The 25,937-nt window shown below is 31.0% G+C and overlaps 2 protein-coding genes across 2 annotated transcripts in view; one reads left to right on the top strand and one right to left on the bottom strand.

Moving 5' to 3' along the window:
• The window catches only part of pyd (zonula occludens-like protein polychaetoid), a 6,879-nt gene extending 6,596 nt beyond the window's left edge, over positions 1-283 (top strand). Inside the window, exon 10 of the mRNA XM_018550162.1 lies at positions 247-283. Within this exon, the coding sequence (XP_018405664.1) occupies positions 247-283 (37 nt within the window). The remainder of the gene's footprint in view (positions 1-246) is intronic.
• A 2,468-nt stretch (positions 284-2,751) lies between these two features.
• The window catches only part of LOC108782015 (mitochondrial glutamate carrier 1), a 34,956-nt gene continuing 11,770 nt past the window's right edge, over positions 2,752-25,937 (bottom strand). The window contains exons 4-7 of the mRNA XM_018550164.1: positions 9,279-9,415; positions 5,955-6,140; positions 5,717-5,867; positions 2,752-3,159 (exon numbers count right to left, since the gene is read on the bottom strand). Of these exons, the coding sequence (XP_018405666.1) occupies positions 3,021-3,159; positions 5,717-5,867; positions 5,955-6,140; positions 9,279-9,415 (613 nt within the window). The 3' untranslated portion in view covers positions 2,752-3,020. The remainder of the gene's footprint in view (positions 3,160-5,716; positions 5,868-5,954; positions 6,141-9,278; positions 9,416-25,937) is intronic.

Genomic DNA, 25,937 nt, shown 5'->3' with positions numbered 1-25,937 from the left:
CCCCCCCCCCCCCCCCCGTCGTATGTAGCTGAGTAGAAATATTATTGTATGTTACAGTTAACGTGTATCCTGATACAAGACTTATTTTATTAGGATAAATTAAAAAATTTGTTGGAGTGTGCAGAAAAATGAATCGTGCAATGTCGTGAACACATAGATAAAAGATGAAATGAAGTCGTGTGTTAGCTAATTCATAATATTACGAACATACTGTGTCTTCTAAAAGATATTAAATTTTGGTTATAGGAATACCATGATATCAACGGACGAAACTTTTTTTTAATCTTAGCGAAGTACTTAAATACGAGTATGTTATACACAGAAAACAAATTTTACAAAATAGAGAATTTTTTTATTATAATAAAAAAAGATAATTGCTGAAGATTATTTTTTTTATATGATATACCATATATTTATGTATCATGAAAGTAAGTAATTAAAACTCATCTTTAAGGATGGAACATAAAATACGAGCGTACGTTTAATAAGAATAATGTAGAACAAATCTTAAAAACAGATAAGATGTAAGTGCAATGTATAACGTAACAATACTCAATCTATTATATACCAGATGAAATCTGTACAGTTACATTAATTATATTTTTGCGCTTTTTTTGCTAGAAATACTAATAAGCCAGATGGATAAAAAAGAGAAAGCAATTTTATAAATTTGTTGCAAAAAACGTTAACAGAAATATCAGCGAGTATTTAACATAGTTTACAATACTTACCGCTTATTCTTTAAGCAAATTATATTATATATAGAAAGAACGCTTTTAATTTGTATGATAATTATATCTACATTATTGATACATTATTGACGTATGTGATAACAATTAATAAATAAAACTCTATTGTTATCGAACAAGCGTATAGAGCGTGCCTGACTCTTTTTAGGAAATATTTTCATTGATTAAATAAATAAACACATAATATAAAGAATTATAATGCAAGAATTTAATAACAAAATATTATAATATACTTTATTATGTTATGTATAATCAAAATATATTGTTATATATTGTATATTATTAAATATGTGTCGCTAGTATCATCATCAATATCATTATAAAGATATAATTAATATAAATGAAGTAAATGTAGAGAAAATTCTAATTTTTATTATATATCCCCATAACAAACTAGAAAATGAAAGAAAGGAATTTCTATAACACTAACAATAAGAATTTCATATCATGAAATTAATTAAAAAAGCATATTTTCCTCAAAATATTTGGAGGTATAGTTCTTTCAAGAGAAGTTTTTAAGAAGAATACTTTTTCTGAGTCGGGCACGCCTATTGATTATTTATTATAAACTGTATTATGCGTCATTAGTAATAAACCAAATGATCTTTTTAGAACTAGGGTGAAGTATTATAAAGCATTGTTGTTATAGATCACAAACAATCTGTGTCATCGTATACCAATACTCTTGTATCACAAATTAAAGCGTAAACAAATTATATTGTTGTTAACAAAGTACGACAGAGTGTAACGTTGCACCCACCATTAAATGAAAGAAAATAGTATAATTATAATTATAAGTTTGATTATATTTACGAGGTTATTATTCATAAGTATTAAATTTAAATATATGCGACTCATCTCACTATCGTAGCGAGACTGTAGGATTTATTATATAAAGAACAATGTGATGTCCGTACGGTAGTTCATGAGAACAAAGCAAGAAATTCGGACAAAAATAGTTATTTAAACTCGACACAAATCTTGTTTTTTTTTTTAATCAAGGAATGAATGAAGTGTATGATTGAAACAAAATATGTATGATAATTCCTACATGATTAATGTATGTTCGAAGCTTAACAATTTATTTTATTTATACCTTTATTTATACCTTTTCACTTTGTATATTTTCCTCAGTTTCAAACACACGTACGAATTTTCGTTATTACTTTTTAACTGTTTTCGAACAAATCTTTCTTGTATATGTAAAATTAAAAATATGAGGTTTTTTCTTATGAAGTATAATTTCAAAAAGATGATATATTTCATATATTTATCTTAATATATCTGCAATTATATTAATAATTGATTCTTTGTAATCACGCGATAGCTCAAAGAAATTACTACAGTTTGGGATTAGAGAACGCTATTGAAAAATAAAGAAATAAAGGGATAAGCAAAATTAATGAAAAAAACCACAATTACATTTATTTTGAAGATTCTGTAACATTTCCGTTTACATATAGCCGTAAAGACTGTTAATTTTTATACAAGATAAAAATAAAAAAAATTAGGTAACTGTGAGCTTTAACAAAATATTCTATTATGCCAAAATATTCTATTATGCTTAACAAAAAAACGTTTAAAAAATATTATATCACATTAAATCTGCTTAATGTCTTTAATGTACATGTATAATTGACTATAATTGGCTAGTTTGGTAGATATAACGACTAAGATCCCGATACATTCATAGTTTAACAACGAGCATAATTCGTAGGCAGGATCTCGCATATAATTTACAGAGCATACATTTTATAGAGTCTATAAAATATGAGGAAGAGATGAAGGCTATTATTATATAGAAAGATGCATAAACGACCTAAATATTGAATATTTAAATATATTAATAATAATTTTATACGTTTTTCTAATGATTTGATTGTTTCAATATATCCGTCGACGGTATATTATATGCTGCAAGGATACAATGCATTAGACGAATATTATATCGATCCATTGTATTTGATTAATATTTAATTATAATATAATTTTAATGCACTTTGATATGGACATAAAACATAGATGTCCATTCATTCAATCATATACGAATTTATTATAATTTGCGGCTCTTGTGAGAATTACGACAGTTTTAATTAATTATACCTTTTTACCTCCTTTTGTATATAAGCGATTGCGAGATCCTATTTAACATCATTCTTATTGTGATAATAAAGAATAAAAATTTTAAGCAAAAATATAATTACTATCTACAACAATTATTGTCAGTTTTCCCAGAGCATTTAAACGGCACGAATTGGCGATATGGCGATTTCACTTTAATCCCAGCAGCCACTCAGCTACACCGAGATAATAGACGGTTTGTGCAATTCCGAACAACGGCGCTATGACTATCATCCGGCAAGCGCCGCCTTTGAAAAATGCTGTCGGTCCCTCGTTCTTAAATGTTTTCCTATAAATCCAAAATAATTATTATAAAACTCTATACTTTTATTTATAATTTGAGATCTAAACATGCATGAATTCATAGAGTGATGTAATTTCGTATAAATGAGGATGTTTAGTGTAACCTTGTAAAAAAATTCTCTGAGAGAATTTATATAGATTTTCGAAGTATTTTTATTCAAAATTCCAAGTAACATCAAACTGTTTGAAATAAATTATAGTGTAAGTAATGTAAAAAATTCTATAATATAAATTAATAGAAGATTAAATATACCGAATAGGGGAGGCAGCAGCAATGACCTTGACCTCGACATATGTGTCAACGTTGAGTGATATCTTTATAAGAGTTAAGGGGATCCTAAAGCAGGTCTGTATTACCGACAAAATCGTATAATTTTTGTATCGTAAACACTTTTTTTATCATTCACAAATTCGAAAATCCTTTTACAGAATTAAAGTATACGCATTAATACGTATCTGTGAGGTAGAATCTATGCTGAAAACGATAAAAAAATTTCAAAATTGAGTTCTTTACCATTTTTTAGTCCAATATGGCGCTTCAGAGCTGTTACGTCGTTGCACGTCATAACAACATTTGTTTTATATAAAAGCTGCGCAATCTGTACTTAAATGTACTTAAGAAATAGTAGTCCACAGTCACATAGTTTGCATGAACAAACAGCGTCGAGTGCTTAGGATTAGATTTAGATACTTTATCGCGACAAATTTACGATACGAAAATTGACAGATAATGCGACTGCGTGCATCACTGTCTGCGTGAGATATTAGTGTGGTAGTATATAAAAGATACGTCGATGTGTTGTAAAACAGCGACATCTCGCGATTTCGTAGGAGTTCGAGCTTTGCTTAACCCCTTCAGGGGCACATTTTTCCTCTCGGCGAATTTTGATAACTACTAGTGTATAATACGTTTTTGGGGTCGTTAATTACGATTCTGACATCAGAATTTCAAAATTCAAGATGGCGGATCCAATATGGCGGATATTTTTCAAAAATGTGTCTTAAGAAAATGAATAAACTGCTACGCTCTAAATATCATTTTCAAAGTTAGAAGCAAACATAGGTCTTATAGCGAAAAGCGGTAAAAAATACAAAAAATTCAATTTGTTATAACTTTATTTATTGTTGCAATTTTTAGTTAAAATTTCGTATGGAGGTATATTTTGTGATAAATTTTACTTGTGATGCACGAAATCTGAATTAAATTATATTTTTTTACTCGAAACACAATTATATTAGTCAAAAATACCGTAACTATGAAAAATCATTCAAAAAACCTAATTTTTGGCAATTTAAAAAAAAATGTAGCCTATAAAAAATTTTTAATCGAATGTATGTTAAAGTACTGTAATCAAACTATACACGAAAAAATTTTCAGACCTCTAGGTGTCGTCACTTACGAGAATCCGATTTTATTCTAAAAAAAAACGCGTTTTTTCAGATTCATTTGTTTATAACTAATTAAAAAAAAAAAAAACTAATGCAAGTTGCCATGAAAATCTTATAACTTATGTCTCTATGAACCTAAAAAGCCATTGCATGTAAAAAAGCGCCGATAAATAGCTGAGAAACACTCAAAAAACGACACACAAGTAGGTGGGACATATATGTCCCACCGCCCTTGAAGGGGTTAAAGATCTCCTTAACCCTGAGTAATCTTTATATAAGAGAAGGTTTGACCATAACCGTATTTCGATGAAAAAAACTAACGTAACTGAACCTAATCTATTTTTTGGTGTGTGGGATGGTTCTCGTAAAAAGTTGTACATATAAAAAATTGTAAATCCATGCTGAACATTGCTTCGTGAAATTACAAAAAACTTTTCACGCGAAAGGAAATATGATTTGGGTTAGGTTAGTTTTTTCTGTAATAAAAGTAGGGGAGGTCAAACCTACTGCATCCACGCATACATCATAAAACTAGATTTTATATGGAATTATAACTTTTGTTATAGCAGAAATAATATATTATTTTTTAAACTTTTTATTATTAAGTTTTTGACGAATAACGATAACGAGCGACGAGTAAACCTGATGGAGGTTACTTAGGATCGTGACCTTGACAATATTTGTCAAGGTCAAGGTCATCGGGGCTGTCTCCCCTCTAATCGGCATATTTACCAATAAAAGAAAGAGATATCACGAAACTATGTCTATCATAAAATTGAAGTCACGCAAATTATAAGAAAAAAGCTCATTACAATGTTAGTGTGTTAGTAAGCTACTCTGTTTTGCTGAGTATATTATCTATTATTACCTTAGTTTAAAAAAAAACGCAAGATACGAGAATGTACATAAATATATGCGGATGCAATGCTTATTACTGATTGTGGATATTTTGCATTATCAGGAAAAAATGATCAAAGAAATAATATTTTTAGAAAAAAACAATTAAAAAATATAGATTTTCTACGAATACTAATAAAATTTCATGAAAATCCGTGATTTTTAACAATTACAGATTTTCCTTCAGGTAATAAACATCCTGTAAACTTAGCATCTAATAACTTAACAAGAAGAACGTTTAATTCTTAGGAACTCACAGTATGCAGTCTAACACTCCATTGTACGTTGGATCACCTGGTGCTTTTTTAATAACTTGCAGTCTAGTTTTGATTACATCGAATGGGTTTACCATTAATGCAGCCGTTGATCCGGCGGCGCATCCGGCAAGGAATGAACACCAGAATACAGCTATAATAAATAGATAAACATTATTACTATTTAATATATTTTCGCTTAGATTTTATCATGTGATAGCATAATTCTATCGCTACTTACACGAACCATCTTCTCGTTTTGGCCCAAGATTATTCAATCTAGCGAACAGCGGGAAGTAAATGACGGAGAACGTAATATCTCTGAGTGCCGTGGCACCGGTTCCTTGATATAGCCCCAGTATACCTCGTTTCTTAAGTAGATCTACCGTTAACAACCAAGCGGATATCTTTGGCACTACTTTACCCGCTGTAACAGTAATACGTTATGTAATTTATTATTATAAATTACACGGACAAGTGTAATAATTTTAATGTATCTATATACAGCATTTATTTTCACGTTTTAGAGACTTTGTGAGTCGAGTGAATTATACTGATTAATTATATTATATTTCTAATTTTCATTTGTTACTGTCATTATTTTTATAAAGAAGATTAAATTCTATAATTTTATTTTATCTTACAGTATAATACATTACGTTTAGCCTGATATTATATACAAGATGTCTCCTAATTAATTGATACAATGTTCATGTGCAGATAGAATGGATAAATTGAGTCAAAAAGTTCTACACCAATTCGCAATTTTCATAATTTTTTTATTACCTAATAAACAGAATGTCTGAAATCAATGCACAACTTTAAGATATCTTTAAGATTAATAATAAAGAGAAACAGGGTTATGAGCCAATGAATTCGTTAAAATCTTTAATTTTATTCTAATATATTACGAAGAATATCACATAATTTTTGGCGTTTCGTCCCGGCTTCCACTACTGGACTCATCAGTAAGGCATTGTAGTGGAAGCCTACCTTAAACACCTGGGAGAGTTATTCAATCGAGATTCTATATGAAGAGATATACGCGTGTCAAAGCACTTACGAGAATTTGCGAATATCGATAAACCTGATGGCGAGTCGACGTAGTAATATTCTTCGGAATATTTACCTAAAGTAAGAATAACATCCTATTAAGGCTGACGTGTATTTAACGTAGGAAAAAAATGAAAGCACTTTTATTATACAATTTAAGTATTTCCTGTCGATTGAGCGTATGTAGAACTTGATCGGTTCAGCCGTTACTGAGATCTGATCATCTCGACCCCGAAAATTCTCCGTGTCGCGTAAAGGAGGCACGGCAGTGTCGCGCGCTTGGCTTAGCGCCGAGACACTACCGTGTCTCCAGAAATAATTAACCAATATACCAATAGACGTAGTCCCCCAAAATATATCTTTAAGAATTATTTTTTATCTTTAAGTAACATTTTTAAGATATTTTGTAAAGAACTTTGAAAAATACCTTAAATTAAATTGCTTAAAAATAGAGTATAGAAGTCAGTTTGTGTTGCGAATAAATGTTTTGTTCTAATCATTCATTATCAAATTAAATATGTATAAATTTTTCGACTTCAATTAGATCATCTTCAGTATTTTTAAAAATATCGTTTAACATAAATATAAATAAATATTAAAATAAATAAACGGTCTATATCGAGCTAATATGGATTTAATATTGTTCTTCAACTTTATAATGTGAATGAGAACATAAGTGAAAAAACAAAGCGTTGTACGTTTCGGAACTCACAGGTCCTTCAGCGATTTTTACAGATGTTTGTGTCGTTGGATTGATATGATAATTTCTTATAGTGTATGATGATGCGATACAGACACGCCGATATAATAATTATAGTTCGGAATTGATTTTCCTGTTCTCAATGCAAGTGTATTGTAAAAGACATGTGAGACAGGACCATCATTACAAGTTTATTCGATCGAGTTGAACGTAGATGTTACAAACGGTTGTAAAAAAGAACACAACCGTCCACATTGACACGATAAGTACTATTTCAACTCGATCGCCATTGTCTCAACTACTAATTAAAAATGCGACTCTATGTAATTATTTTTGTAACATTGATTATACATCAGATCTTCCTAACAATAAGAAATAATTTATCCATTGACAATAATCAAGAATTATAATTCTATAAAATTTTTACTACAATATGTACGTAATTTATGAATTTATACCAGACTAAGACTCAACATCTTAAAATGCGATGCGTTTTCTGCGGTACGGAAATTCACATTCTTTATATAAATATATTTATCTCTCCGTCCTGTTAAAAATATTATAATTATATATATATTGAAAATGACTTAATTGAGGTCAAAATGTCAAAGTCCTTGATGGTTTTATTCTATTGTTTATTTATTTATTAGTGTGTTTAATATGTATCATTATTAGAGCCCGGATTTTCCGCCAATAGACGTACCAATTCGAGTCGATCGTAGCACGTTCCTATCCCCACTACCACTCGTCATGCCCGAAGCCGTTGCGTGAAGCATCGATAGGGGGAACGCGGCGGTGCGCGGTGGGACAATTAACAAGACAATAAAAGCATCTTCTCCAAGGTCTTGCAAAAACAAAATTCTTTCAAACAGGACTTAAAATTTTTCAAGTACGCACCTATACTTCTTGCGACGTAGAACACAGCTTTTCTCAGTATAAAAATATATTGAGCGAAAAACGAAGAGGCTTCAATTATAAAAATTTAAAAATGTACTTTATTGTGTGTTATTTTTATAGATAAAGAAAGTTATTACAAAATGTCGAAAGTTATTTTGAAAGTATTCGAAATAATGGGGAAAATCTGGAAATAACAGTTTAATGTATCTGCTATATTTTAGTATTTTTCTCGCTTGTATTCCGTTCCTTGTTTCGAGTAACACCGTTGCCACACCTCCGTCGCTCCCCACCATTGATACTACACCGAGCGTCGCAATCTTTAACGACGTGAAAGTGGAGAGAGCTAACTACGATCAACGCGCGATTTTAGAACTTTAATCCGGGCTCTAATCATTATATTTACATCATATAATACACATTACACATTATAATATCATTATATTATATTTACAATTAAAGTGTTATGTAGAGACGTATTATTTGGCTCGTAGCCGTTTCTCATCATTATAATTTTTAATTTGTTAAGCCATATTACGTTTATTATTTATTATTAAATATCTTAAAATTGTCTTACACGACTTATTTGAAAATCTTTAGTAGAGAATTTTTCGACTCAATTTAGTCTACTCTACCTACACACACATGGGTATTGTGTCAATAATTAAGGGACCTTGTATATGTAAATTTACAATTGAAAATATATAGTTGTTCATGGCAATTAATCGACATCACTTAGATATAATAAATAAGAATTGCGCTCAAAATTGAAAATTTATTAAAAATGCAATAATTATAAGAAACTTAGATATATGTAAATAGTCATGCATTAATAATATATCACAATAATATATTTTGCTGGATTCGACAAGAGCTACGAAAGGAGTATCTTGAGAAGTTATTAACTGCTTTTATCACCTTCTTTAGCTGCCATGGCGACTCTGCCAGCGTCTTGCATTTGTATTTTAAGCAGTTCCATTGGAGTGGTAACAATTATTTGACATGCTCCTGCCAAGCCGCCAGCGAGCATTTCACGTTCTATTGGCAATTGTTGTCTGAACAACAGATTAAGAGAGTCCTGAGATCACGGGAGTATTGTAAAAAGTTTCATATGAATAAGGCTAGCATATGAACACGACTGACTTTAAAAAACCAAGGAGAAAAAATGTTTTAAATTTTAGAAAATTGTTTTTTGTTTAAATAGTAGTAACAAATAAGTTTAATTGAGATCAACTTCGCCAATTCAAAACAATAAGTTCGAGCACTAATTCAAAACTGGCCAAAATCGATGTCTCAAAATCGATTTTCAACTATTATCGTCGTTTATCATTATAATTATGCGATTCAATCGTGTATTATTAGATAACTATTTGAATTGATAAAAAAAAAGTTAACTTCTGTAAGGCAACTATGCTGACCGCCTTACTCCTATCACGCAGCTAACTTTCCGATTTTGGTTTATTCCCCGCCGCAAGAGGGAAGGGATGCGTTTACGAGAGCGCGCTTTCGTCTTTTTTTCCGTTGACGACAGTTCTAAATGTTCTCGCGAGCCGGACTGACCGACAGACTGAACTAGTTTATGTTAAACAGACGATTATTAAATAAAGTGTTTTATATACAGTTACGAGTTCACGCATTTTATGAATAAATCCTGACAACATCCTACACTTCTCGAAGTTTTTGTGGATATGTATAAAATGTTTAATTCATTATAGTGTACCAGTTTTGATATAAGGGAGATCATTCAACACTAGTGGCATGATAAGCAATATGTTATAGTACATTGTGTAACATGTGTGGTAAGTTGTCTATTACGCGACACGGGCGCGCGAGCGCACGAGCGAAGCGAGTGCGCTCCCTCGCGCCCGTGTCGCGCAATAGACAATTAGCACATAAGTTGCACATAGATTTTTTCCTGGGGGGTTCGGGGGGGGGCGCAGCCCCCCCAACTAAGAAATTACAATATTAATTATTACACGTTGAAGGACACTTATACAATGGGTGCTTTCCAGCAAGGACAGAATCAGACACTGTGTAACACAGAGAATCGTTTCATCCTCGTTTAACGTAGGCAAACAACAGGGATGCAATGATTCACTGTGTTACACAGTGTCTACTTATGTCGTAGCTGGAAAGCAGCCAATATTAGTTATTACACGTTGAAGGTACTTACAATCTTGGTAAAATGGCCCCGTTCACAAATTTCTGACCTATCGGGACGATATGGCCTGTATCGAAAAGCTGCCACAGGCGACGAGTAACAAAAGTCAAATGAGAACAAAGATGAAAAACAGCGCGACTCGAATGAACACCGGGCGGGCGGGCGCCAGTGTCGACGCAGGTTAGGTTTCTCCGTGTTGTTATTTGTGCTACCACCTTATCACAGCGTTGCGTTATTTTTCATAACGCAACGCTTTTGCGAAATAACTCAATGGCTTGAGTTATTGGCTATTTACCGCACGCAAAAGCGTTGCAGTATAAGGCACATTACGTGCACGCGTGAGGAAAAATATCTTAACGGACCGCAGAGCATCAAAATACATTAGCAAAAAATGTAAAGCAAATTGTTAACTTCATATGCAATTCGCAATTTACATGTAATTTCAATAGCGTGACGTAATACGTGTACTTACTAATAAAAGCTATAAATAGTCGAAATTATTCTGTATATTAGAAAATAGCTTTAAATGAAGCAAATAAGATGAGCTACGATATTTATAATTGTAAAATAAAAAATTAACGATTACACCGCTAGACACAATGTTAACTGTCATTTAATAAATTCTCTTTCTCTCTCCCTTTCTCTTTCTCTATTAGACTACAACTAATTGTAATTTTGTATGGTTTCTGATATGTCATTACTCTTGGATTGTTAAGAAAAAACCATTTTGTAAACAATAAAAAAGGGAAAAGCAAAAATTACCCTGCTCTTGTCGATTGTTTGCGATTTGGTTAACTAGTTATGGTTGCTCGCACCGTTTGCCAGGTCATTTAACTCGGAAAATACATTCAAACATGTAGCTTCAGTTGTCTAAAATTACAGAATAATACACTTCAATATATGTATTTTACAATAACATAAGATTCTGGCATAATAGCGCAAACTGAACTTCATTCTCTCGTTTTTTCCGATCTTTTGAGGTGTACAGAAGAGCCATCGTTTGTTGTCTTAAAATTTAATGATACTTTGATCTATTTAGAAACTAGAGAATTACAATATCTATGAATATGATAAATAATAAATGAAAATAATCAATTTTTATAAAAAAAATTAATTTTAAGAGTATATATATATTATATATGAGGCATTCCATACCAAGTGAGCCACCCAATTTTTGGGCTTTCTCGTCGCAGCGCTCTTTTCGCTTGTCATTAGTGGGCATGAAAGGCAAGTTTAAAAATGAAGTGTAGACGTTTTCTTACAGAAAATTGAACGCTCTTTCATGTAAGAATACTCTTTTTTCGATCAGACAGGTTTACGACAATGTTTATCAGTTTTGAAGTTTTCAAAATGGATGGCGGCACGCCTAAAAGGCCAGTCTCAAATTTCTTTTAAGGGGTAACGCCACTCTAGAATTTTCAAAATAATCAAAAAATTTTTTTTGTTTAAATGATGCCTTAGAGTCTTAAAAATAATGTACACTTGGTCCCGTAGTGCGATAAAATTTTTAAGTACTTATTTCGAAACCGAAACTGCTTTCGCTTGATTAATAAGAAAAGATTCGTGATATTCGTGGCAGAAGGCAAAAGAGGCCAGGGTATTGTTAAAATCGGTCAGAAAAGACGCAGAGTAAGAGAATTTGGAAAGTGAAATGTATAGTGCAGGCATTGCCGACTAGAAGTATACAAAAAAAATTTATACTATTTTAGTACTTAAAACTTTAAACGCGTTTTTCTCGAAACAATATTTTTCAAATTGGCCGGAAACATAACTCGAACAATTTTTGAACGATTTAATTCAAATTTTAACAGTAGCTTTGTAATTAGATTTTACACAGAAGTACGTATAGGCGAGCGGTTTACCCCCGAAAAGTCGCTTAGAAACGACTGTAACCGACTAAACGCAGTACTAGTAGCTGGAAATGATTTTAATCGATTTGTAATATTATTCTGAGTAAAAACATATATGTATACTTTTTTGTTTTGAGTGGGACGTCAATTGTTATAAACATTTTTTTATGTAAAAAAAAAATTTAGTATAAAAAAATCGGCAAAAATTCTACAAGCTAATAGAATAAAAACGAACATTTTTTGTTATATAAACTTTTTTCGAAAAATCTATTGTTTATGAGATAAATGACGATGAAAGTTGAAAAATGCCTATATTGGTGAATTTTTTTCTCAGAAACTAATCATCCGAATTGGATAAATAAAAAATAAAAATATTCGTACAACCTTCATCTGCAATGAGATATTTTTTAAATATGTATCAGTATCGTAATAATCAGTAAAATCGCCGTTTTGGTGACGCACTTCCGTGCGCGCGGAATGGCGCGCAGTACTGCAACGGGCACCGTGAACGGTTTTCGCCCGATCTTTTAATTAGAAAATGCACGAACCGTCTAAACATTGTACTATTTAATGAGTAAATAATAGTAATCAATGTGTTATATTATTCTCAGAAAAACATATAATAGAGAAGTTAATAAATATATATACTACGTATTATAAAATTATATATTAATATTTTTCGTAAAGACAAATATTCATTTTTATTCCACATCATTAAAACGGAATTAGACCATTTTTAAAAAGTTTATATAAAGTCGTACAAACCATATATTTCTTATTGGGTGGTCATTCTTTAAGGAACCCACATAGATATTTAATACCGATTTCCGATTTAAATGGGAAAAACCGCAGTGTAGAAATTCGCGAACGTTCCGCGGCGCGGCGCGTTGCTGCGTGCAATTGACGCGTTAGAACAAGTTCGTGGGGGTGCGTTATATCCTGCAAACGAACATTATTTTGTTGTGCGCCGTTATTGTGTTTGCTCTAAAAAAGTTTTATATAAAAAGTTATTAATAAGTTAAGTACCGTACTTCAAGCTATCAAATTTTGAATAATATTTTGATTGATTGGTAAGTGGTAAGTGCTGTCAGTTCACTCTTTAAATAAATCACAAAATTGTAGCCTGTAAAAATATACAGACTGGATATCAAAATGTATTCAGTCGTATGGATATACAAATCTGTGTATCATTCGATAATGTGCTTTCGTTTTGGTGTATTCAGTCTTTAAAATGATTAAAATAAAATTCTCAAAGATTTTGTTAATACGTTTTTTGAACTTTTATTGATCTGTATAAAATAAAAATTATTTGTTTTTTTACTTGCTTATTTGTATTTTTACAGGTTAGACAATATATATAATTAACTATTTATTTGTAACAAAATTTTATGTTTAATATTGTAATAGCTCCAGAAGATGTGAATATTAAAATCGGAAATGATGAAACGTAGTCTTAATGATGATTCTGCTTGCACGTCAAAGAGAAAAGTTTTAAGATCGAATTTCAATAAATTTGACTGGAAAAATGTATGCTTTATATGTGGGAAACGGAAAATCTCGCAAAGAATTAAATTGAGTATAGTTTCAGAAAATAGCAATGTTAGAAATAACGTTCTCAACGCTGCTATTATAAGAAATGATACAACTGTGCAAGAACGATTAGAAACTCAGGAAAATTTACGCTTAGTTGAAGCACGTTATCATTTATATTGTTATCAAACGTACATTAATCAACGATTACTAAATTCTTTTGGAGCATGTGGAGACACCGAGGTAAGCGAAAATGTAGAGAGTGCATCAAATGAACAAATGGATGAATCAATGTCAAACGATAACATCACATATGACGATGGCAACAGTATTTCTACATTTCACGATGAAGTAACCAGAATTACAGTTGATTTTTATAAAGAAAAATTTGAATCGGGAGAAGTCATTGTTTTATCCGATATTTGTAAAACTTACAGACAAGAAATGAAGGAAAGAGGGAATTGTAATATAGTTCAATCAAGTTGGATAAAATCACAACTGTTAAAAATTTATGGAGATAGTTTGACGTTTCATAGTCAACCTGGATTAAGTGATATTGTCTGGTCAAGCACCATATCCACAGGATACATACTACACAAATTAATGAAAAATACGAAAGAAAACGCCGAAGATGTTGATGACAGTACTTGCATTGATGAATTACATGAAAATATTGTATTACATAAAGCTGCTAAAATTTTGAGAAAATACATCGCAGAAATTTCTGAAACAAGAAACTATCCACAACCAAATGACGTTTGCATAGAATCTTCAAAGAAGTTTGTTCCAGAACAGCTACAAAAATTTATATCGTGGGTAATGGATGAAATATCCTTCGTCAACGGTGAAAATTTATCTGATCGTGATGAAAGTGCGCAAAGACGTATGTTAACTTTATCAGAATGTTTGATTTACTGTTCAAGAAGAGGAAGATGCCAAGTAATCCTGCCATTTCATTATGGTTTAATATGCCAATTATTTCATGAATTTGGAAGTAAAAAGCTTATAGAGACATTAAATGCATATGGCTTTTATTCAACTTATGACGAATTAAGAATGCTTCTTACTGCAGTTGCGACTATGGAAATTGAAAGAAGCAAAACAGTCTACGTGCCATCAGGCATTATACATGTACAAGACGGTGGTCTATTCATTCAAGAAGGTGATGATAATGTCGACATGAACACCGAAACAATAGACGGAAAAAACACATACCACGCCATGGCTCGAGTGTTGTTCCAAAATCAAACAATGCATGAAAAAATAAAATCGCAAACAACTCCAATACCTCAACAAAATGAAAAATCTTTAAGTTATGATAAGAATGTTTTGTTAAAACTTTTAGCTTTTAACAAACCACCAAAAAGACCTGAACCCGTTAAATATTCAAATATACATACCATCATCCAATCCAAATTAACAAATTATGAAGCACTGACAGTAAAAGACATAACGTGGGTATTGTTGCGCTCACTTTCTAGAGGACTTTTCGGCAATGCGAACATTAACACGCAATCTATACCTTCCTGGATAGCGTTTAATACATTTTTCGGGAAACAAAAGGAAACGGTAACTGTGGCACAATACATTCCAGCAATTAACGAAAAACCGAGCAATGTAAATACTGTATACACTACTCTAAAGCACGGTCAAAATTTAGTAAAGGAATGTGGTCAAACTTATCAAGTGCACACGTTTGACCAACAGTTATATGTAGTGGCTCAAGAGGTAAAATTTGCTAGTTTATCTGAATTCCCTACACTCATTGTACGCATTGACGGGTTTCATACAGTATGTGATTTTATTTCATGTATTAAAAAACTGTGGGGAGATTGCGATATGTTGGTTGAATCGGGTATATATGCAGCTAACACAGTGGATCGAATGCTCGAGGGAAAACAGTTTCATCACGCTGTAAGAGGTCTAACCTTATGCTTCGAAGTTTTGTCGACTTTAATGTTTGAAAGTTTCTTGGACAGCATTTCAGAACAAAATAATGATGTAATACATAATGCAACTGATAAATGCAATGAATTTCGACAAAATTTTACGACAGACAAAAGTAATTGTTCTCCAGATTTTTTAAACGAATTGATTAAGCAAATGGAATCAGTTATGATACCATTCAACAACTACCGAAAACAAAGGTGCAATGAATCGCTGACATTTCAATATTGGGACTATTGTTTGCAAAGTTTACAGATACTTTTACAATGTATTCGTGCAGAACGAGAATCAAATTGGCAATTGCATCTAACCACAGTAATAGCAATGTTACCGTACTTTTTTGCATGCGATAAATGCAATTACTCTCGATGGGCCACACTCTATGTTGTTGAAATGCTTAATCTTCCGGAAGAAGTAGAGACTGAATTTTTAAATCGAAATTTTACAATCAATTTCACAGCTGGACCATTTCGAAGCTTATGGAGCGATATGGCAGTTGAAATGTCTGTAATCAAGGACACTAAAAGCAATACCAGTGGGATAGTAGGATTAACACGTAAAGATTCTTCAGTTCTTCGGTGGACTGCAACTCAAAATATTCTTGGTAAATTTGCAACAACAATGACATTTCGAAGCAATTCAGGCAAACACAATAATTCCTACAAACATTATGAACACGAAGGCGAACGTCCAACATCATTAAAAAGGGATGAAGAAGATGTTCAAAAAATGTTAGGTTACGTTAAAACGTATATGACCGATCCGTTTTCATCTAAGACAAGGTCCGATGCATTAATAAATATTGGTTCTGGACGAGTAGCATCACCTGAAATCGCGAAAAGTTTATTGAATGCTTCATTTGATGAACGTAAAAAGTTATTTCACTTTCTCGAATGTAGGTTGCAAAATAATTCTTCAAAGAAACAAGCGAGTTTTTATGATCCAATATCACGAAACAATTTAATAACATTTGGGACCTTATCAAAAACAACGCTTACTAAGAGGGATGGTAAACACATTTCCAAAGTAATTAAACCAGAAATAGTATATCAAAGAGCGTTAGCTGTTAGTATGCATCGAAAAGAAATTGACCTTGCAACACTTTTGAGCCACCCGTTAACAGATATTCCAAGTTCCTTATATAAACCGGATGGATCCAGAAGGACAACAGCGAAATCCGATTTAATGCATGTATTGGAAAGTAAAGTCAGTAATTTTGTAATTTATGAACAACCTGATTCAGACAACACCATTATTGTTATTGACGGAATGGCAGAACTTCAATCTCTTAATATGACGAATATTAAGACATTTAATGATGTAGGTTTTCGAATTATGCAACAACTATTAGAACGTTTCAAATTTGCGAATGAAATTCACTTAATTTTCGATCGTTACGATGACATTTCTCCTAATCCGAAACAAGAAGAACGAACGCGAAGATATGGCAATGACCAAACCTACAGAGTTGATATTCATGGTGGACGAGTAATCCAAGATTTCAATAAAATTCTGTCTAATAATGAGAACAAATGCGCTTTAACTACTTTTATTTGTCGATATATTGCAGATAATATTCGTGAACATATTTCTATACAAAATGCAGACAAGAAACTGTTTCTTACTGGAGGACTTGTTCCCCGTGAAGATACGTATCTTGTAACTGGTGATTCCATGTATATCGAATCTCAGTTTCAATGTAATCATATAGATGCGGATACACGTTTAATATTTCAAGTATATAAAATTCAAGAACAGAGTGCAAAAAGGCAAACTATCATCGTAGAATCTCCAGACACCGATGTATTCATTTTACTTTTAGCGCATTATCACAATTTTAAATCAGAACCATTCGTTTGGTTCTATACAGGAAAAACGGCAGCACGCGTTAATAATCGACGATACATTCCGATTTTCCTTCTTGGAAATAAATTTGGCAAAACCAAATGTTTGTCCATTTTGAGTCTCCACGCACTAACTGGATGTGACACAACAAGTGCAGTTTTTGGTATAGGTAAAAAAACAGCATTTTCAGCACTAGAAAATTTGCAGGACAAAGAACTTGACAAAGTTGCTAATTTCAATAATTTATGTATTGAAGAATCTATTTGTGTTGCTAGTACATTATTTGCGGCAATGTTTGACCCAAAGAGTAAAACAGCTGCCGTTCGTAATTGCATAAATTCGTTAAGGTTTCATTTAGCCGTGAAAAAAAATTGTTCTGCTGATAAATTACCGCCATCGAAATCAGCTTTATTACAACATATTCTTAGATCTAAATGGCAAATTAATGAATGGAGACAAGCGTCTGTTACACAAATCGAATCTCTCAAACCTACTGAATACGGCTGGCTAGAAGAAAATGATGTTTTATATCCAAATTATTTTGATGGCGACTCAGCGATGGAACTGTTAAAGAAATATGTTTGTTTTTGTGGTGGGAAATCCCCTTGTACAGGTTCCACATGTTCGTGTATAATGTTAAATTTAAGATGTTGCTTTCTTTGCAAGTGTTGCAACGAATGTATAAATAAAGATGAGCAAGATTGTATTAAACATGATGTTGAATAAAAATGAATATTTGTCTTTACGACAAATATTAATATATAATTTCATAATAAGTAGTATATGTATTTATTAACTTCTCTATTATATGTTTTTCTGAGAATAATTTAAAATATTGATTACTAATATTTAGTCACTAAATAGTACAATGTTCAGACGGTTAGTGCATTTTCTAATTAAAAGATCGGGCGAAAACCGTTCACGGTGCCCGTTGCAGTACTGCGCGCCATTCCGCGCGTCCGAAAGTGCGCCGCCAAAACGGCGATTTCACTGATTATAACGATACTGATCCATATTTAAAAAATATCTCATTGCAGATGAAGGTTGTACGAATATTTTCATTTTTTATTTATCCAATTCGGATGATTAGTTTCTGAGAAAAAAATTCACCAATATAGGCATTTTTCAACTTTCATCGTCATTTATCTCATAAACAATAGATTTTTCGAAAAAAGTTTATATAACAAAAAATGTTCGTTTTTATTCTATTAAGCTTGTAGAATTTTTGCCGATTTTTTTATACTAAATTTTTCTTTTACATAAAAAAATGTTTATAACAATTGACGTCCCACTCAAAACAAAAAAGGGCACATATATGTTTTTACTCAGAATAATATTACAAATCGATTAAAATCATTTCCAGCCACTAGTACTGCGTTTAGTCGGTCAGTGTCATAATTTCGGGGGTAAACCGCTCGCCTAGTAGGAGTTTTTTGATATCTTGTCAACTTTTTTTGTTATAAATAATTTACGATGAAATTTTTTACTGAAAAATGAATTTTTTCTTCAAATAATCATTATTTTTTCAAAATTCAATATTTTCAAAATCCCCTACGTACTTCTGTAGCCAATTAAAAATATATAATGAAAGAAATACCAGTTGACTCGTGCGATAAAAATCTGAGGTAGTGAAATTGCCTTGTCAAGTCATGTACACAGGATGTTGGTGTGTGATGATACGAAATATTTATTATAAATTGTACAATTTTTCTCTAACGTTTCGATCCTCGGCTTGGATCCTTATCAAAGAAATTTAATATAACATAGTCATTGTGCTGCCTGGAACACTTTATAATCAAATCATGACAATGAGAAATTGTATAAAAATATTAATGTTAATAATAAAAAAGTCAGATTACATATTATGTGTAGAAGAACAATTGTAATTATAAATAGTATAATTGTTATGATTATAATATAAAATTTGTGCAAATAACTTACATGCTATGAATATTAGTTGTAAATGAATTATAAGTATTCATGTCTAGTGTTCGTGACATAATGTGACATTTAGAAGAACGTTATGAAGGTATATTAAAATTACGGAAATCAAATGTGTAAATTTTTATATTTAATGATAAGATATACAAACAAATCTTTGGAGTTCCTATGGGTTCTCCATTATCTCCTATCATAGCTGATATAGTACTTCAAGATCTAGAATATAAATGTTTAAATAATCTTACAACACAACCATAATTTTACATACGATACGTCGATGACATTGCATTAACCACTAACGAGAATAACATAAATTATATTTTGAATGAATTTAATAATTTTCATCCTAGACTGAAATTTACTCTTGAAATATGTCACAACAAATTAAACTTTTTAGATATCACGATAATAAAAAATAACAATTATTTAATTTACGACTGGTATCAGAAACCTACATCCTCAGGTAGATATCTAAATTTCTTTTCGCAACATCATCATTCACATAAAATTGGAGTGATCATTAGTTTGGCTGACAGAGTTCTACATTTATCACACCCAAACTTTCATCAAGTAAACTTTGACAAAATTGTTAAAATATTATTGAATAACGGTTATCCACTAGATTTAATTTTCAACACCATCAACAAAAGAATACATAAGAAACTAAACTCTCACAACTATATCACATCAATTTCTAACACTATTGACAATAGTAATAACGTAGCTAAAATTAATTATTTTACTATACCTTACATATCTAACTTATGAACATGGCCGGAGACGCTACCGCGTCTCCTGATCAAATAAAATTAAAAATTATTGTAATGATTGTCAAACATTTAAAGTAGTTTACAAAGGTATTAACAACATTAGTCTCAACAACATTATTAAAGTACAAAAAGATCTGGGACACGGTAGTGTATCGGCGCTAAGCCAAGCGCGCAACACTGCCGTGCCTCCTTTACGCGAAACGGAGAATTTTTTGGGGTCGAGATGATCAGATCTCAGTAACGGCTGAACCGATCAAGTTCTACATACGCTCAATCGACAGGAAATACTTAAATTGTATGATAAAAGTACTTTCATTTTTTCTCTACGTGGCCTACGAGCGGAGATATCACGACGCAAAGTCCGGATCTGTGAATTTTCACGTTTTATATTTTTAAGATACGTCGTCATTGTCAACGTCGTCAACCAGAGAAAACGTCCATCTCGTTTTTTCGATAATAGAGGGCCTTCGACTTTATGTGTTAACTCACTCTATCTATCATCTCACTCTATCTATTCTATATCTAACCAGCAGACCAGTGTTGCATTTGCATGGTGTATCATCACGTATGACGCGCGCGCAGTTTAACTCTTATAATTAAAAATAAAATATTATTTAATATAAAATAAAATATTTATTAATAGTATATATATATATAATTGTTGTTATATATATAAAAATATTAAAATTGAAATATCGAAATATAGATATATGTTCGTTGTCGAGGAAGTATAAGTGTCTACGTGTTTGATTTCGAGGAAATGAGTGGCTAGATGTTCGCCTTCGAGGAAGTGAGTGTCTATGTGTTCGCCGTCGAGGAAGTGAGTGTCTAGGTGTTCGCCTTCGAGGAAGTGAGTGTCTATATGTTCGCCGTCGAGGAAATGGATGTTTAGATGTTCGCCGTCGAGGAAGTAGGTGTCTACACGTTTGCCTTCGAGGAAGTGAGTGTCTAGGTGTTCGTCGTCGAGGAAATGGGTGTCTAGATGTTTGTTTGTTTGTAAGAAACGTCGTTGTCGTCGTCGTCGTCATTGTTGCCAGCTATATACGAAGTGAGGAAATACATTCTGGAATTTTTGGCGCAAGAGATAAATGTAGTAGCGAGACGGGTATCTATAAATCACATCGATGGCATAGACGAACACGTAAGTGAGGTTAGAATAAATATCGACCGCTGCGATCTGTACGATCGTTAAAGTCAAATAAAGAGTCTCGGCAATAACAAAGGATTGAGGTTAGAAAATCTATCACATCGATGGCATAGAATAGACGAACACGTAAGTGAGGTTAGATATTTTCTGCTTTATTACACAAATTCTCTGCTGTAATTTTGCTGTAAGAATACAAATTATTTTCTTTTTACAGCATTTGGTTAGGTTACTTATTTACCGAGACTACCGTGTCTCCAGATCTGTTATGTATTTGTTTGGTAGATACCTTAATTTGTATTCTCTATTCCTTATATAATTATAAAAGAATTGATTATTTGTACTTTGATTCGATTTTTGTTGTGTGTTTCTATTAATATGATTTTTGTATTTTATAATTATAATTGTCATTTACTGTCATCGTTTATTATCACAATTTTAATAGTATTGATTGGTAATCTATAACATGGAATTATTTAATATTCTTTTTATTTCTTTGTTAATAAAATATTGATAATTTAGTTGATTTACAATGTACAGTGTTCCAGGAAGCACTTTAATATCATTTAGATGTACATATTGATAAGGATCCGAATGAGGATCGAAACGTATACAATTGTTCCACAATAAAGGATTTATTTATCACACACCAACATCTTGTGAAGACTCGAATGACATTATACATCACACTTAGATTTATTCAAACGAGTCGATATAATATTATTTTTATAATTCATATTCACTTTCATTGCATTTTCTTTCAATAATAAAATGTATTATGTTAAAATATTTTAGAGGACATCAATGTAAAACATATGAAAAAATACCGTTCGGATACCATTACCAAGAAAGAGAAATCAATAAATTTCTTAATACTGAATATTAGAAAGAAGCATAAATGATGTAAAAGAAGAATATTTCTCCATTTTTATGTACGTTTATTATAAAGTTAATTATACAAAGTTTATTTTATCTGTGATATGACTTCAGGTTCGTTATTGTATGTTTCTTTCTAATGTTCAGTATTAACAACTTTATTATGATTTCTCTTACTTGGTGATGGTCCAAATGGTGCTTTTCTAGTATGTTTACATTGATGTTCTCTAAAATATTTTAACATAATACATTTTATTATTGAAAGATAATATATGCAATGGAAGTGAATATGTATTAATTCCAATGTCAAAATCTATTACATATATATAATCAAATACGCTAATAAACGTAATAAGTGATATTCTTCGCAATCTTATTTTTCACCTAGTCTAATTTATCATTATTACTTTAACATCACATCGTTAAATTTTAATATATGTCTTTCAACATATTATTAAGATCCATAAGATGCTATAAGCATCAAAATTGTTAGATTGCTTGCCAATTTAACTAAGTGACATTATTACGGTAGTAAGTATGTATGCGTCAATGCTGAAAAACTATCAGCGTCGCGAATTTTGGGGGGATTACATACGCAGTATGTAAAATTCACACAATTACAATAAGCACTGTGAACCAGCTTCGACCGTTATTGGCTTCTCCTTCTTGTTTATTGTTGTTTATCAATTGTGCGGTCTTAAAAAGATTCTAGTATATCGTAATAAGTGTTTCAGTATAATGTCATTACAAAAATGATTAATAGAACAATCGTTCCTCACAATATTAATTATTAATTATAATAATAGTTTGTAAACGTATACTTATGAAGATACACGTGACTGAAAACTGATTAACTCATACACATGAGAGCTCTAAAATCTTGAATCAAATATAGTGTTCTAGGTGAGAGATCAGAATAACAGTATTTTATATTTCAAAAATGAATCACAAAAGATCAGTATTAATTTCAAAAGAGTTCTTATGTACTCCAAAATCTTGAATCAAATATAGTATTCTAGGTGAGAGATCAAAATAACAGTTCTTTATATCTCAAAAATGATTCAGAAAAGATCAGTATTAATTTCAAAAGAAATCTTATTAAATTGTCTTACCATATTGTCCATTTTAACGTAATACATTTTATTATTGGAAGATAATGAAATGGTAAAAAACTTTGGCATACATAATGAGGTATTCAAGTCAGACGTAAAGTTGGGAACTGTTGGTGTATGTTACTTTAAACCGGCTCCTTCAATAATATATGAGTCATTTTCATGGAATTTCATTATCTTTCAATAATGAAATGTATTACGTTAAAATAGACAATTTGGCATAAGAATTCTTTTAAAATTAACACTGATCTTTTGTGATTTACTTTAAAATATAAAAAACCGTTATAGTTTGATCTCTGACCTAGTTCAAGGTTTTGGAATGTAAGTTAACCAGTTTTCAATCACGTATATCTTCATAAGTATACGTTTACAAATTATTATTCCAATTAATATTTAATATTGTAATAAAGGATTGTTCTGATAATCAATTTCGTAATAACATTATACCAAAAAAATTTATTACGTTTATTAACATCGTATTTGATTATACGTATGTAATACTAACTCGAACATGTACTTGTATATATTCATTTCCATTTCATTATCTTTCAATAATAAAATGTATTACGTTAAAATAGTTTGGTATAAGAATTTTAAAATTAATATTGATATCTTATGGGTTTTTAAAATATAATAAAACCGTTATAGTTTGATCTCTCACCTAGAACACTATATTTGATTCAAGATTTTGAAGTGTATGTTAAACGTGTGATACTACCTTTATTCTAATTTTTGTTTGAACTTCCGGTTTTGAGTTGGTTATACCAAGTTAAATTCTATCTTTAAAAACCCATGTAAAAAACCATACTATTATTTAAATTCTACTAAATTAAAAAGTAAAACCCATTTGGTACTATCTTTATAAACTTACCTTTTTTTAAAAAAAAAAGGTAAAAGAAGCGCTAAGAGTGGGTGCTGCTGGTCAAAAAACATTTGGGCCAGATTCACCAACGCCAATTACTTAATCGACTGTAAATCTGACTAATCACATTTGCTGTTTAGTAGAACCATCTTTTTTAAAAACCTACGTAATATCCTTATTTACTTAAATTTAATGACATGTATCATTTGCATAAAAGTTTTAATATCGATAGTCGGCGCCAAGTTAAATTCTACCTTATTACTTACTTAATTTTAATGACATTTATCATTTGTATAAAAGATCATATAATATGGATTTCTCCCATAAAATATATCGTTTAATTAACTAGTCTTTAAAAATTCTATCTCTAAAGATCTAAGAGGTACCATCCTTACACTTACTTCATTCTAATGACATGTATCATTTGTATGTATATATAAACTTACCTTTTTAAAAAAAAGGTAGAAAATAGCGCTAAGAGTGGGTGCTGCTGGTCAAAAAACCATTTGGGCCAGTTCCACCAACGTCAATTACGTAATCAACTGTGAAACCGACTAATCACATTTGCTATTTAGTAGAACCATCTTTAAAAACCTACGTGATATTAACCTTATTTAAAAAATTAAATAGGCTATCAAATCGTGACCACCAAAATGTTATCTTCGGATTTTTATCTCTTGACTTGTTTTATATTAATTTGTTGTTTGTCTGATGGTGGTCTTTTATTTTTTTAATACAACTTTATCTTGTTAATCATGGATTTGTCGATTAACGTCTAGTCGTTTGCACATGACCTACCAACTATGTGTATTTGATTGTTTGACGTTGAGAGTGACCAATTTTCTACAGATCCATGTCTTTTTTGTGAATTTACTACTGATGATGACCCGGATGTTAGGCCGAAACGTATAGTATTTTTTATATATGACATTTTTTGATTGTTAACGAATATATATTGTTTTTTGTGATTTCGCATTAATAACAGCGAGTTTACTCTCATTAGCCTATTTATTCTTTGTATTTAACCTTATTTACTTAATTCTAATGACATGTATCATTTGTATAAAAGATTTGATATCAATAGTCAGCGCCAAGTTACTCTACCTTATTACTTACTTAATTTTAATGACATTTATCATTTATATACAAAATTTGATATCAACAGTCGGCGCCAAGTTAAATTCTACCAAATTAAAAAGTAAAACACAAGTGGTACCTTTAATCTTTAAGAGAACCCATATAGTACTATTATTTAAATTCTACTAAATTAGAAAGTAAAAGCCATGTGGTTCTATCTTTATCTTCATACAATGAAACCTAAGTATATGCCTTTGTATTCTTATTAAAAGATCTTCCTACTCGAAACCAATTGACTTAATTTTTCTTTAAAAAAATTATATCACAATTAATTTAAAAACAAATTGAAAAAAATTTATTTAAATAGAAAAATTTTTTATGTAAAAACACTTCGCGCTGCTAGAGCGAATAAGAAAAACAATGAAAACTATCTAAAATCTATAATAATTAATACAAATATAT

The sequence above is a fragment of the Cyphomyrmex costatus genome, unplaced genomic scaffold (genome assembly GCF_001594065.2).
Source record: "Cyphomyrmex costatus isolate MS0001 unplaced genomic scaffold, Ccosl1.0 scaffold96, whole genome shotgun sequence".
NCBI classification, from domain to species: domain Eukaryota; kingdom Metazoa; phylum Arthropoda; class Insecta; order Hymenoptera; family Formicidae; genus Cyphomyrmex; species Cyphomyrmex costatus.
The sequence above is the reverse complement of the archived record's forward strand: the minus strand, read 5'-3'. Positions and strand labels throughout refer to the sequence as shown.